This window comes from Danio aesculapii, chromosome 1 (genome assembly GCF_903798145.1).
Source record: "Danio aesculapii chromosome 1, fDanAes4.1, whole genome shotgun sequence".
Taxonomy (NCBI): domain Eukaryota; kingdom Metazoa; phylum Chordata; class Actinopteri; order Cypriniformes; family Danionidae; genus Danio; species Danio aesculapii.
The window spans coordinates 31,373,424-31,389,834 of NC_079435.1; the positions used below are offsets into that span (position 1 = coordinate 31,373,424).

Genomic DNA, 16,411 nt, shown 5'->3' on the forward strand with positions numbered 1-16,411 from the left:
ATTAGGTATTAAGTGATTTAAGAATATTAATAAACTCTTAAGTAATTAAAGTAGAATTATTAAAATGTAATATTTTGAGACTGGTTGAATAGCCTACAATTTGGAAGATTGCGATGTACATAGGATGTACATGTACATCCGAACATAGGGGGGCGCTATATGACTATGAGATCTTTTAAACAGTTAAGCAGCGCTTTCAAAATGAAGACCGTCGACTCAGTTAACGTTCCGTCTTCATCATCTGTAGTACAGGTAAGTTTTACCTACTGTTTTTATTCATTTTCGCAGACTTTAAGTTTGCGCTTGAGCAACCATATAATTAGGTGGATGAATGCTCACTGCAAGTGTTTAGCAGGCTAATATGCTAATTAAATGTTTGGCATTTCTGTGCTACTTTAACCGTAGAAAGACTTTTGTATTGTTTTACCGCGAAATCATTTTAGTCGAATTTTAACAAGTCTCATAAGAACTCATTTAGTTTGAAAAAGAAAGCCAAACGGGAACACCAGCATTACCACAAGATGTCACTGTCTCACAGATAAGACCATCAATACGATGTCCAATGTCGTTGCGTTTGTTCATCTTTAACAGTAAGCAAGCATTTTCTAACTAATGTGTTTAAAGGATGTTGGATCAGACGGCTTTGTTCAAGTCAGAAAGCGAGACTTGGAGAGACTAGAGGCTGAAGTCAGGACTCTACGAGAACTTATGCCAAAAGTAATCAATAGTGACTTGATCGATGCTATCCATGAAGGACGGTCTCTGGACGCATGTAAGCACACGTAGCATAGCGAACATCAGTTATGATGACACAGCGAACAACATCTTTCTACACTGATTTGCACATATAAAAGATATAAACATTAATATAGATGTTGACTTTAAGCCATCACTGGCTAAACCAAAATTCTAAGTTTGTCTAAGCAAACTTTGCTTTTCTAGTTAAAAATTGCAATTGAATTAAATTTTCTGTATTCAGTTTACATTCATCCAGATTGTAGAACAATGCAAGTTCAGATTTACACAGTAACAATAAGTGAGGTCTGGATGCAGACCTGATGCAGTTCAATCTGAGCTGCATCCACTGATTTTTAATGGGCTCACCAAACCCTACCACTAGCTCTATTGAGTGCATTGTGTCTGACATGGCATCGCTGAGTGATGCAATCTCAGATTGCATCATAAATGCTGCATCCAGATACTATTGGGTAACAATAGCGGACATCAAACACAGACATGGAAAGGGAAAAAAAGAAGAAAAAACCCAAACTTATGTATACCAAAAACAAAGTAAACAGCCTAAATATATAAATAATTATAATAAACAATAAAACAATTACATAACTAAATGGGAAACAATGCCTACATGTTTACAACCTCAAAATTGAAATTCAAGGTATTTGAATTTGAAACTGGTTACAACTAATTTTTAAAAATCACTTTTAAAAAGGACAATTTAAAATTGATAAAGTGCTGTATACTAAAAGGCTAATAAGATGTAGTCATTTAATAATTCTGACTGGTGACTTACTGTTTTAAATTGTTTTTGACTTTAATATAGTTAAAGAACACTGTGATCATGAGAAGCAAGAAAGAGAGAATTGTCTACATATTCACACCAGACTAGATGCTGCCCTGAATGAGTGTCAGAATGAGAAACAGGTACTAAAATAGAAGGGAGGAGAGACTGCAGAGACCACACTGAAATGAAGCATAATTTACTTTAAGATTCTAGAAAAGGTTATACACAAATAATTTTACATACTATTTAAATTTTTTTCTATAAACTACTTTTAATCATCACACAGAAGGTGTCTATATAGAGCATCTAAAATGAGTTAAAACAAGACTTTAAATATAGGTAAATCCATCATTTGTATTCATCACTTGTATCCATAAGTATCCATCATTTGAACTCTGCAAAACTCATTTGTAATCTGTACTGTATTATTGGATTGTCATGCTCTTAGAAACGTGCATATATGAGAGATTTGTTTTTCAAGTTGTCTAGATCTAATGGAAATGGTTAAAATCGTTAAATATATAAATGCTTATGTGTGTGTATGTTTATGTCTTCTCATATATATTTGTAGGAGAAGCTGGTTCTTAAGCAGCAGTTATGGGAATGCAGAGGACAGCTTCAGCAGCAGAAAGACTTTTGTACTGAGCTGGGTGCTTCATGTTGCACGTTGCTATGGAGTTCATCTCAGAAGGAGGAAGCAATCAGAGACATATTGGCTGATGTGAGTTTAAGTTTGAGTTTGATTGAACACAATTAACAGTTGTTATCCAGATAGTTTAAAGTGCACCATTATGGTTTTTCTAGTATTAGATTTAATGTAGTCAGACATGTAGCTGTATATGAATGAAAAAAAGTAAAAAAAAAAAAATCAAATTGCATGAAAAATTAAGTGTTCATCCCCCCTCAAAAAACTACTTGATTTTGAACTGACTGAAATGAGTCGTCAGTAAATCCAGCTTTACTATATGCACAAATCTAGATAGGCTTGTTTTATAGTCTTATAGTTGGGTTAATTATATTATTATTGATACTTATTGTTTAAATTAGTTAATTCCCTCTTTTAATAAAAATAAGAATGGCTGATCAAGAATGGTTGATATGGACAGATGTAAATTTTTGTAAATAAAATAAAATGTAAATAAAATTAATGAATATAATGCTGGCAGCGCAGTGGCGCAGTGGGTAGCGCTGTCACCTCACAGCAAGAAGAACGCTGGTTTGAGCCTCGGCTTGGTCATTTGGCATTTCTGTGTGGAGTTTGCATGTTCTCCCCGTGTTCGTGTAGGTTTCCTCCGAGTGCTCAGGTTTTCCACATTCCAAAGACATGCGCTATTGGTGTATTGGGTAAGCTAAAGTAGGTCGCACACCAGAAGCGCCGCTTGGCGGCGAGCCACGTAGCGCCAGGCAGCGGCATACATTTCAGAATTCTAAACATAGGTTTCTATCAGGGTACACACACCGGCGCTGCAAGTCGGCGGCTGTCCGTAGCGCCCAACTATGACTCAGGACACTGTTCATTTTTCTGCCACGCCACAGAGCACCATCTAAATAGTTCCGTTTAAAATAGCATGCGAATGTGCGCGTCTGGTGTGCGATACTTTCAACTGTCATGTGCACGCCGTGCCACGGCGCATACGGTGTGTTACGGCCTTGAATTGTTCATAGTGTATGTGTGTGAATGAGAGTGTACAAGTGTTTCTCAGTGATGGGTTGCAGCTGGAAGGACATCTGTGTAGAACATATGCTGGATAAGTTGGCGGTTCATTCCGCTGTGGCAACTCCTTATTAATAAAGGGACTAAGCGAAAAGAGAATGAATGAATGAATGAAATTGCTGCATGGATAAAGTCTTCTGTCTGCAAATATGCTACTTAGTTTATTAGCTACTTATATTTTCTGATATTTTTTCTTGATCTATTTTTAATCCACTTAGTATGTCCCTGTCGGAACTTCAGATTTGATTTGATTAGCAATGAACCAAAAGTCCTTTACTAAAGCGATTTAATATCAATAATTGAACAGTAACTCTCCTACTTGAAAATATTTAACATGGCACGCATCATGTCTGCAAAAAAAAAACAGAAGCACTAGCATTTACAGCGAGGGATTGACACCGATATTGTACAAAATTTGTTGTTGTTTTAAATAAGTTCTATTGATTACATATAATTTATGTAACGTTTTCAGTATATTATAACAGCTTGTCACCCAGTGATAAGCACAGTTATTCAGCAAAATTATGTTAGTAAGTGGCATTCGTCTGACAGATTCGTATGCGATAGCACCCTCCCAATGGATATCAGATGAGACGAAATGGCCAGGCATCCAGTGGCCAGAAATATATAACTATCTCATGGAAACTCCAAGTGTTTGTACAAGAGAGAAGTTCAAATCCTACATGTCTTTGCATGCCTACAAATTTGTTGTGTGTGGTCATATGCAAGAAATAATGTTCCATGATTACCTGGTTCGAAGCTTTGTAGTGCTAAAGACAGAGGTTCTGCCTAGCCAAACACAAGGATAGAAGACTGAACTGTACAAAGCCTGGGTAATCATCGACAAGCAAAATAACTGCATCCTGACAGGGAACTGCACCTGCATGGCAGGGTATGTGGACTTACATTTTACATTTCATTCTTAGCATTCCAAGTCTGCAGTTTAATTAACCATACTTATCTGTTTTTGCTAAAATCACACAACTATTGTTTTATGTATAGCCTAAGGTACAAACCAATGTGTGACATACAATATACCATTTTATGCAGGTTAGGGCCATGCAGCTGCGCTTATGTTTAAAGTTGAGCTGTGGGTCTGAATAGGAAAAATGGAGAAGTGTTTTACTTCAGGGACAAATATGTGGATTAACCCATCCATGAAAGAGGTGACACCAGCAAGACTGAGTAAGATCAGCTTCAGAAAGGCTAAGAGGCTAAGGACCCAATTGCAGCCAGTCAGAGAAAAGCAAAGAAAGAATGTAGACAAGATCAGGTCATGTAAATGTAGCAAGTAGGTAGGTATAGACTGATTTCACGCGGCCGCCATTTTTAAAAGCGAAATCGAGGCTGCGGTGGGAAGAAACCCGGAAGTATTGTTGGGAGTTACATTGGAACGTTGGGTAGCTTGCTGTATATCTTATCAGCGAAGAGAAAGTGACACAAATTTATCATTTCACCGCCTTCCGAGTGACCCGAAGGTCCGTTCTGAATGAATGGTGAAAATAAAAAGGGATATCAGAGCTCATTTTCAGCTAAGTTAAGGGAAATGGCACTAGTTAGCTAGCATTTTCTTTCCCAAACACACGTTTTAGACGCCATTTATCAAACGCGAGTTAATGAACTTATTCTTTCACTATATTAGACTTGTCACGATACTGAATTAAAAGAAAAACCATCAATTTCCCGCTAACATTTAAGGCACTGTTGATGGCTTTCTTAAAACAGCGCTGATTTGCCATTGTGTTCACTTGATCAACAGAATAGCTTGTGATTGGCCGAGAAGGTCATCAGTTCACCCTCCGCTGTTTACCGAGTACAAACACAGACGAGCCGAGCGATCTGCTTGATGACTCGACTGATCTTCATGGCTGCTTCGCGCTCGCGTCTCCGTGTATCTGTGTTTGCACTGGGTGAAGGGCAGTAAACTGAGTGCAAACACAGATACAAGGAGACTGGAACGCGAAGCAGCCGTGAAGATCAGTCGAGTCATCTGTGCTCAGCGGCGCTTCAATGTTAACTCAGCGGGAAATAGATGGTTTTAAAACTTCAGTACCGGGACAACACTACTACAGACAACACGAGGGTGTGCTACAGTGTTTTATCGCTCACTGGGTAACATAGACTGAAGCAGGGAAGCGTCCCCACGGTGTTTACCTGCTGCTATGATCTGAAGCCTAGGAGGACACTTGAGCATATTACTCTTAAAGAGATTGTGATGTTGTTTGATGCTAAATTGCTTTTAATTTTCTAAATTAAACTTACTGAATGATATTAAAGTGATGTTTACACCAGTTCTGCATTTTGAAATTTCGGCAACAGCTGGAGGTGTGTACTCCACATCATGTTACTGTAATGTGTACAGTCCTTGTCCTATACTTCCGGGTTTCTTCCCACCGCAGCCTCGCTTTGGTTTTTTAAAATGGCGGCCGCGTGAAATAAGCGTATTAAAGATGATAGTTCCTCCTCCAAAAAAAAAAAAAAGTATAATCATTTGCTCACCCTGTACTTGTTTTAAGCTTTTATAGGTTCCTTTCCTCTGTTGAACACAAAACATATTTTGAAAAATGTTGGAAACCTGTAAACATTGACCTCTGTAATATTTGTTTTTCATACTTTGGAAGTCAATATTTACACCTTTCAGCTTCTTCTAAATATCTTCTTTTGTGTTCAACAGCAGAAACAAACTCGTAAATGATTGAAACAACTCGAGGGAGAGTACAAGCCCAACAGAAAAAGTTGGGGCATTATCAAAAATGCTAATAAAATTTTTTTTAGCGATTTTCATATTTACTTTGACTTGTATTTCATTGCAAACAATATGAACACAAAATATTTTATGTTTTTGTCTGGTCAATTTCATTTCATTTATAAATAAACATCCTTACTTGTCATTCAGACCTAAACACATTCTAAAAAAGTTGCAACAGGACCAATTTAGGGTTAGTAATCAGGTAAATTGGTTAAATAATAATGTAATTTGAAATGGGTGGTGTCAACAGGTGATTGAAATTATGGTTTAGTACAAAAGCAGCATCCAAGAAAGGTCTAGTCCTGGAGACTAAGATGGGCAGAGGATTGCCAGTTTACCAAAAAATATGTAAGAAAATTATCGAAATGTTGAAAAAACAATGTTCCTCAAGGAAAGATAGGAAGATGTTTGGATATTTGGCAACAAGTCCAAAAGCCAGGGTCTGTCATGGTTTGAGGTTGTGTCAGTGCCCTTGGCAAGGTAACTTATGCCAATAATGCTGAAAAGTACATAGAGATTTTGGTGCACAATATGCTGCCTTCTTTTCCAGAGACACCCATTCGTATTTCAACAGGATAATGCAAAACCACATTCTGCACACATTACAAAGTCCTGACTGTGGAGGAAAATGGTACAGGTACTTGACTGGCCTGCCTGCAGTACCAACTTGTCTCCAATAGAGAATGTGTGGTGCATTTTGAAACGCAAAATGCAATAACGAAGACCCCATACTGTTGCCCAACTTAAGACATGTTTGCAGAAAGAATGGGATAAAATTATTCTTGAAACACCTCATCACTTGGTGTATTCAGTTCCTAAACATATTTCAACACAAGTGTTTTACAACACAAGTGTTGTAAAAAGGAATGGCAACATTACAAAGTGGTAAATGCTTTACTGTTCAACTTTTTTTGTAAATGTGTTGCAACAACCAAAACTGGAATAAATGTTTATTTTTTTTATTTGCATTTTCTATACTCTCCCAACTTTTTCTGATTTGGGGTTTTAAATGATTATGTAATTTTAATTTTCGTGAAGTAGCCCTTTATTGTAAAAACAGGTTGTAATTAGTGCCATGTAATAATAAGAATGACAAAAATGACATATAATCAGGTTTGCTTGCAATTTGTATTAAAATGCTATCTATTTTGTGTATTCAGAACTCACAGATGAATTCATTGCCGAGTTGAATGTACTAGCAGCTGTGAACACTACTGTAGCATGGACTATAGTGTCAGGACAGATTCCACATCACAATGTGACACAGAGACTTTCCAGAGTGACTGGTAGCTCTTTATGATGCCATCTTAGATGCCTCTGCCAATAAGAAGTGTGTAAAAAACATTTGAAAGACTGGGGAAAGAGATAACTAATACAGTGTGTAAACCTTGAGGTTACAACAAGAAATCAGGCCCAGTCTCAGGCATGGTACACACACCGAACTGGAAGGATCACAAGCACAATCCTACATCGTGTATGCACTGTATTACTGTATATGTGCTAAAACAAAAAAAAAAGCACTACAGCAAAGAGCTGACCATATCCACCAGTACTTCGGGGAAGAGATATGGAGGACAGAGCAAGAAAACAGTACACAGAAATTATGAAATCAAATCATCAGAACTTTGATGTGGAGCTCTGTGGTCTTGTTGTAGAGCCAGACAGTCCACACCTTAGGCCATCGCTGGGTGGAATGGCAAACTGCCTGCTGTGGAAAAGCAACTGTAGAGATTAAGTGTCCATACAAATACCAGAATGGTCAGACCAGGAGTAGCGAAGAGTCACAGTTCTGCTTAGACAAAGCACTACACTTAAAAATAGTGATGAATACTACCATCAAGTTCAGCTACTCATGTTTGTATGGAGTGTCTTGTACTGCGATCTTGTAGTTTGGACAAAGCAAGGTGTTATAATCAACCACATCACCAGAGATGAAGAAATGCTACAAGCAATCCTGCCTAAAGCTGAAGTGTTCTTCTAACAGAGTGTTTAGCTTCTACAGTTTACTGACAATGCCAAAGGCCAGAGTTTGGGATGATGATTGACTGAGCAAACTGCAAGAACCATTTCCACTACATGTGCTAGAGTGAAAATAAGGGCAATGGATTGGTATTGTGAACCCCCCAAAAAAGTCAGAATGCAAATGATTTAATTCTGTACCACTTTATATATTAAGGCCAAATCCCAATTCTACCCCTTAGCCCTTATCTCTACCCCTCGTTTTGCACGTTCACTTGAAGGGGTAGGGGTGTCCCAATTCTCTTTAGCTTGAAGGTGTAGGGCTAAGGGAAAGGGCTAGATACACCTCAAAACAGATTTTTCAGGACCACACTCGAAACAAAGGGGTAAGAAAATTTCCCGAAATACACCAGCTACAGCGACAGCATGGCTGCACATGGAAGTAAAGGTGCACAAATTAGTATTTTTTGTCAGTATTATGAATTTTTACAATAAACAAGCATATGTTTTAACATATTGATAACCACATTCATGTTTGTTTTAAAAAAAAAAAAACGCTAAAATAAAAACAGCAAAATTTCGCTATCTATAATGCATAATATTAACTCCCGTATACTAGTCCCACAACACTGCTTGATGACACTCGAATACCCTGTCAGAAAAGTCTAGTGGCTGAGAATGAGCTTTTTACAGTGTGATATAATGTAACTTTTTTGTCTGTGTACAGTTACGATCTTATTGCCACATTTATATAGTTATGAGAACATGATATCGTTGCCTTCAGTGATTTCCAGCAGTCGTGATCGTCTATCTCATATTAAGCAAGAGATCACGATGACATATGATGGTGTGTGCAGGTGCTGTAGTAGTGTCCCATTTCTTACGGGTAAATTTTGAAGCCCTTCCCCTTCACAGTCTGTTTTAAGGGCCAAGGGGAAAGGGTAGGGATACAAAAATAGAATTGGGATTGGGCCTAAAATAACTGAAGGTTCGGTTATTACAATAAACAGTTAAATAACAATGTGTCTTGTAACTCTGTAAGCACCGGAACACTCCTTAAATTGCGAAAAGAACTAGAAAATATGAATTTATAAGTCCAAAATAAAAATAAATAAATAAATAACATGTAAAAGTGGCATACACTACAGTGCCTATAAAAAATCATCATACCCTATGAAACCTATACATTTTCTTAAATTATGTCCATGAAAATAAAATAAATGAAGTCTAACTTTTTAACTGCATTTAGAAATTATAATCCTAATCATTAGTCTAAAAATATAACTTAAATGCTAAAGGATTAATCCGAATTAATCACTGAAATGCCTGGTTTGGTAAAGTGATCAGCCCCTTGGAGTAAAACATTATAAGCATGCTCAGGTGCAAGCATTCACCTTATAATTGTTTGACTAAAAAGAATACATCATGGTTGGGATAGTGCAAAACATTTTAGGCTTTATCTATCCCTTGGAGTGCATACTGTTCAAGGCATCATTAAGATGTGCATGGCATCACCAGCACATTGCCTAGATCAGGGCGCCCATCCAAATTAAATGACAAAGAACATTGGTAAGAGAAGCTACCAGGAGGCCAAAGGCAACTTTGAAGGACTTGCAAGGTTTTACGGCTGGGTCTGGTCATCCTGTGCATGTGGCAACTTTCTTCCAAGCTTTATACTAAGCTGGCCTGTATGGCAAAGTGGCAAAAAAGAAACCTTTCCTAAAAATGTCACACCCAGTCTCGCTTGAGCTATACGATAAAACATTTTGATGAGTCTGATACCTTCTGACAAAAGGTGCTATGGTCTGATGAGACCAAAATTGGACTTATTGAACTGAACTGCAAGCACTATGTTTGGTGAAAAACAAACATAGCACACCACCCAAACACACCAAACCTACTGTGAAGCATGATGGTGGCAGCATTATGTTGTTGGGGTATTTTTCTTCTGCTGGAACTGGGCAATTGGTCAGTATTGAAGGGAAAACAGATGCTGCCAAGTACATCTAAATTCTAGAGGAAAACTTACGTCCCTCTGCTAAACAACGAAAGCTGGGCAGGTCATTCATCTTTAAACAAAATAGTAACCTGAAGCATACTGCCAAAACAACAACAAAATGGCTCCAGGATAAGAAGGTAAATGTCATTGAGTGGCCAAGTCAAAACTTTAATTTAAGTAATTTAATTTAATGTCATGGCAAAACATAAAAATAGATAAAATTTTACCACGTTTTATAAATACCAATTTTCTATAATTATAAAAATATTCTAGCAATTAAAAGTAATCAAAAGCAATAAATAATATACAAGGTAAAATACATAAATAAAAACGATAATATATAAGATAAAAATCTGAAACAGTTTTTTAAGGTTTCCTTTTGATAAAAATTGTAAAATTTTAGATGGATTCACATTTAAAAAATATTTTATTTAAAGTCTGTCCAGATAAAAATTGTTGTCTGATAACCTTAAAAATGGGGCACTCCACAAGAATATGTTTAACAGTTTGGTTTCTGTTGCAATATTGACATTTTGGTAGTTCTTCTCCTTTCAGTAAATGTTCATGTGTGAGTCTCGTGTGTCCAATGAGGCATCTTGTATAAACAATCTCATCATGTCTTGACTTAAAAAATAAATGAGATTTTCTTCCTATTTCTGGCTGAATTTCAAAAACTTACTATCTGGGCACTGATCCCATTCGGTTTGCCATTTGTCGAGAATATAGCCTTTTATTAATGGCTTTAGATCCGAAGGTGGGATTTTACACTCCTTCAGCTTTCCTGCTAGGGCTGTTTTGGCGGCTTTGTCGGCTTGTTCATTGTCGGCTTTTTTGTCCTGGGATTCAGCAGAAGACTATTTTATAAAACCTTCTCTGTAGTTCGTTCACTTTGATAAAAATGGCGATAATAATGGGATGCTCCAGTTTAAAAGAATTCAATGTCTGTAGACAAGATTTTGAGTCAGAAAAAATAATAAAATTGTGTCCTTCAGCATTTTCAATGTGTTCCAGAGCTAAAACGAGAGCCTTTGCTTTCGCTGTAAAAATTGAGCTTTGATCTGGAATGTGAATGCCGTAGTGTGATTGACCTATTACTATTGCTGCAGAAACATGACTGTCCTTTTTTGATCCATCTGTGTATATTGGTTTATGAGTAGGATAAAAATGTCTTATGTCAGCAACTGCTTGTTGATATGTATGTGGAAAAGTATCAGCCTTTTTATGCTGGCTCAGATCCAGATTTATATGCAATTTATTTAATCTCCATGGTGGGACCGGGCAAATGAGAGTCTGGGGGATGGAATCAAGATTTACATTTAGGTTGTTTATGCGTGTTTTGATCCGTACACCATATGGCTGAATATAGCTGGGTCTTGCCTCATACAAATACAGATATTGAGGTTGGAAGATAGGTTTAAAAGCTGGGTTGTGTTGATTTGTCTTTATTTTCAATGCATACTGGAGAGACAGTTCTAAGCATCTAATTTAAAGAGGTGGTTCATTAGCTTCAGTGTATAGGCTTTGAGCAGGTGAAGTTCTAAAAGCTCCAAGGGCTAGTCTAAGCCCTTGGTGGTGTACAGTATCCAGCATTTGTAAATAAGATTTTTCTAGCAGAGCTGTAAACTATACTCCCATAGTCCAGTCGTGAACGCACCAAAAGTCTATACAGTCTCATTAAAACAGTAGAATCTGCTCCCCATTTTGTTTTTGCAAGAACTTTAATTAGATCCAAGTTCTTCAAGCATTTGTTTTTTAGAGCTTTTATATGTGGAATGAAGGTCATTTTACTATTGAAATGGAGTCCAAGGAATTTCGTTTCTTTAACAATCTTAATGGGCTCTTCATCCAAAAAGAGTTCTGGATCATGGTGTAGAGATCATAAAAGACAGAAATGTACACATACAGTTTTGGTTTTAGAAAATTTGAAACCATTTTCTGTAGACCAATTACTCACTTTGTTGATGCATAACTGTAGCTGTCTTTCAATTAAATTCATGTTTTTTCCTCGGTAGCATATACAAATGTCATCCACATAAAGACTGCGCATCATGTTTCTTCCAATGACATCTGTGATGCTATTAATTTTGATCATGAAAAGAGTCACTGAAAGGATGCTGCCTTGAGGAACTCCTTGCTGTTGTACTTGAGGGTCTGACATAATGGTTCCTACTTGAACTCGGAAAGATCTATTTGACAAAAACTTTGAAATGAAGATGGGTAGATTTCCCCTGAATCCCATTTTATGCAAATCTTTAAGAATGCCGTATTTCCAGGTAGTGTCATGCTTTTTCTAGGTCAAAGAATACAGCTACAACATGCTCTTTTTTGATGAATCCATTTCGGATGTAAGACTCCAGATTGATGAGATGATCTACTGTACTCCTTCCTCTTCTGAAACCACATTGAAAATCACTTATCTGATGATCAGACTCAAGCTTCCATACAAGTCGATTATTTACCATCCTCTCCATAGTTTTACATACACAGCTTGTCAAAGCTATAGGTCTGTAATTGTTGGGATCTTTATGTTCCTTCCCAGGTTTTGGTACAGGAATAATAGTGGCTTCTTGCCATGATGGTGGGATATTTCCTTATTTCCAAATTTCATTGAAATTTTCCAGGAGGAGGGAAAGACTCTATTGGGAAAGATGTTTTAGAAACTGATAATGTACCTTATCTGGTCCGACTGCTGTGTCATGACAACACTTTAGAGAGTTTAAAAGTTCCTTCATAGAAAAAAATTGATTGTAGATCTCTGTGTTTTGGGATATGAAATTTAATTTAATTGTTTCTTGGTTAGTTCTGATTTTTTGAAAATTTGGCTGATAATTTTCTGTGGAGGAATTCCTTGCAAAGGTTTCTGCAAGTATATTGGCAATGTCATATTTATTAGTCAGCAGAGTGCCGTGATTGTCAATGTGTTTTACTTGTGGTCCGCCTCTTCCTTTCATTTTCCGAATCGCATCCCATATTTTCTTTGATGGTGTATTTATTGTCAAGCTCGACACAAATTTATTCCAGCTTTGTCTCTTTGCTTCTCTTATATATCTCCGTGCCTGTGCTCTGAAAATTTTAATCTTGATAAGGTTTTCAGACGTTGAATGTTTCTGAAAAGATCTTACTGCATTTTTCCGTGCTTTAATAAGTTCTTTACATTGGTCATCAAACCGATTCCGTCTCTTGCTCTGTTTTGTTGATGTTTTTGGTACCGATTCATCTGCTATTTCAATAATTTTTTCTGTGAACCATTTGATTAGATTTTCTTTATCCTGTTCCTTGCCATCAAGTCTCTCATAGCAAAGGGTTTGAAATGAGTACCAATTAGCTTTTTCAAGTTTCCATTTTTGAGGTCTCTGTTGTGTATCTGCCGCTGTGTTGATTATAATCAGAGGAAAGTGATCACTTCCACAAAGATCATCGGAGACATACCATGAGAAATCAGTAGTTAAAGTTGCATCATAAATTAAGTCAATGGCAGAGAAGGATCCATGTCCTGGGTGTAAGTATGTGTATGAACCATCATTTAAAAGACACAGGTCATTTTCATTAATTAGTTTTTCTATCTTCTTTCCCTTTGCATCAAGTTGTTTTTCTCCCCACAGAGGATTATGAGCATTAAAATCTCCCATAAGAATAAATGGAGGGGGGATTTGTTCCACCAGATTTTCCAAATCTTGTTGTGATACAGTAGCATCTTGGGGAATATAAACAGAACACAAGGTAATAGTCTTTTGCAAAGTTACATGGACTGCCACTACTTGTAAGTTTGTATTTATTTCCACATTACTATGAATAACATCATCTCTTAGTAATATTGATGTTCCACCACATGGACGTTGAAGATTTGGGCCATATGCATTTAAGCATGTAAAATGTTTCAGAGATATATTTGTCTCTGGAGTAAGATGGGTCTCTTGGAGACAGAAAGCCAGAGGATTATAAATGCAAGCAAGACGTTGTAATTCAGAAAAATTGGCTCTCATGCCACGGCAATTCCACTGAATAATATGACTTTCCACTGTCAAGTTGGTAAAACATGCAAGTGCCCTTTGGTTCTAGTTTTAGGAGAAGTGGTCCGGCTACGTGGTTTTTTGTCATTTGACATTTCAATGTCTTTTGAGCTGCTGGTCTTCATTTCTTTATGCTCTTGGCTTGTTTTTTCTTGAGGATTTAGCTTTTTGTAATTTTTACTTTTTGATGAGTTTTGTCCTGTAAATGAATTTTCTTTGTGATTTACTTGAGTTTGATGGAGCACAGTCTGACTTTGATGATCAACAAACTTTGTATTTACTGGAGTTTGAGGTTTTATTTCTTCAAATTTTTCATTTATCCATGTCAAATCTGTCTGAACCTCGACAGACTGTAGTTGTGGTTTCATCGCAGCTGCAAAAGTCTTTTCCAATTTAAAGAATGGGGAATTCTCTACAAGTTTTCGAGCTTTCAAATAGCTCACCTTCTTAGAGCACTTGATTTTCTGGATTTCTTTTTCTTTAATCCAGGTAGGACAGTCTTTGGATGAGCTTGGATGTTCTCCTGCACAGTTGCTGCACTTTGGTGTTTTTTTACATTGCTCACCATGTTTTTCCTCTCCACAGTTTACACAAGTAGATCTGTTTTTGCAAGCAGTCGATCCATGTCCAAACTTTTGGCAGTTAAAACACCTGAGTGGATTAGGTGTAAAAATGTCTACATTGACACTCAAATATCCTATTCGAATCTTTTCTGGAGGTAGAGGTCTACTGAAAGTTAAGATATAAGTTCCTATTTTTATGATACGATCTTCTCTCCTGATTGTGATTCTTTTAACATGTATTACACCTTGAGGAATTAACTCTGTAGTAATATCCGTCTCTTCCATGACTTCTAGCTCTCTGGTACGGATTACTCCTTTGCTATGATTTAAAGAGCCCATATTATACATGAAATAGGGTCATATTTAGGTTGTAAGGGTCTCCAACAACAGTCTAATATGCATGCAAGGTCATAAAACACTTTGATGGTCTTATAACCTGCATTTATTTTTACCTAATTATCCCAACGACTCCCATATGAATCGTTCAGCGATTCATTTGTTCCCAACCCCCTCCTCAGCGCGAAGCTAATCTGCGCTGATTGGACCGATGACAGCCTGCTGCGATTGGTCGACAGTGACAGGCTTCAGCACGAGACAGAGTGAAATGCCCAGCTGGTAATCAACTATATAAAAGTAGTCACAGTGCACACGCGCTTCATAGTGTAAGGCTTTTTTCACACACACACACAACCCTCCTCAGAAGAACTGGGGAGATCGACGCGAGTCTCTCTCTCTCTCTCTCTCTCTCTCCCTCTCTCTCTCTCTCTCACACACACACACAACGCTCCTCAGAAGAACTAGGGAAAGCGACGCGAGTCTCTCTCTCTCTTTCTCTCTCTCTCTCTCTCTCTCTCTCTCTCTCTCTCTCTCTCTCTCTCTCCTCTCTCTCTCTCTCTCTCTCTCTCTCTCTCTCTCTCTCACACACTCACACACACACACACACACACACACACACACACACACACACACACACACAACGCTCCTCAGAAGAACTAGGGAAAGTGACACAAGTCTCCTAGCTTACGATCGATCGCCATAGCAACGACAAACGGCAGTGGAACGCGAGCTCACAAAAGCCTTTAACGTTAAATCCGTAAACAAAGCGGCACGCGTCGCGTTTTTAACGTGGCTTACATGTGATAAGAGAATATAAAGAGTAACCGCGTGTACTGTACCAGGTTAACAACTCATCTTTGGGTAGAGACTGTCAATATTATCCATCTGAGCACAGCGTGACTTCATTCGACCGGCGGCGTCTGTGTGTGTGTGTCTAGTGTTTTTTCTGTATTAGTGGGCGGGGCCGCAGGTTTCAAATCTCCCTGGTTTGCGCGCGTAACTACTGGCGAGGCTTGTGTTTCGTGGCTGCGTCATCGCGAAACACCTAATGACTCGTTATCAAGGCGACTTGTTTGAAGCACTATGAGTCGACTCTTTTATAGATGAATCAATAGTTTTAAACACTGTACACTTACAGATTTAAGCCTTAGCTGGATATTTCACTTCACTTAGAGCTGTGTTACACACTACATGGAAGGGCATTTTCAAAAACCCATAATATGGGCTCTTTAAAGTTGCATAGTGAAAAGTTTTCATAGCAACACCAGCAAGCACATTTGCACGTAGTAGGTTTTCTGCCTGGATCTTTTTGGAGCATTCAACAAGAATTTGTCCAGATCTTAGTTTTTTAACATCTTTGACTGTTCCTGCAATCCCAGAGATGCCTTTTTGAATAGCAAAAGGAGACAATTTAGAGAGTGGCATTTCAGATTGTAGAGATTCTAGAAGTATAAATCTCTGCCAGTTTTCACTTTTGGGGAGTAGACTGATGCCATTTCCAAAGTTACAATCAGTCCTGATCCGATAATTTTCTGTTTGGGTTTTGTTTATTTGCCATT

At 37.6% G+C, this 16,411-nt stretch overlaps 1 protein-coding gene across 1 annotated transcript in view; it reads left to right on the forward strand.

Moving 5' to 3' along the window:
- The first annotated feature begins 201 nt into the window (after nucleotides 1-201).
- The window catches only part of hsf2bp (heat shock transcription factor 2 binding protein), a 33,464-nt gene continuing 17,254 nt past the window's right edge, over nucleotides 202-16,411 (forward strand). Inside the window, exons 1-4 of the mRNA XM_056476774.1 lie at nucleotides 202-252; nucleotides 625-772; nucleotides 1,562-1,662; nucleotides 2,094-2,243. Of these exons, the coding sequence (XP_056332749.1) occupies nucleotides 202-252; nucleotides 625-772; nucleotides 1,562-1,662; nucleotides 2,094-2,243 (450 nt within the window). The remainder of the gene's footprint in view (nucleotides 253-624; nucleotides 773-1,561; nucleotides 1,663-2,093; nucleotides 2,244-16,411) is intronic.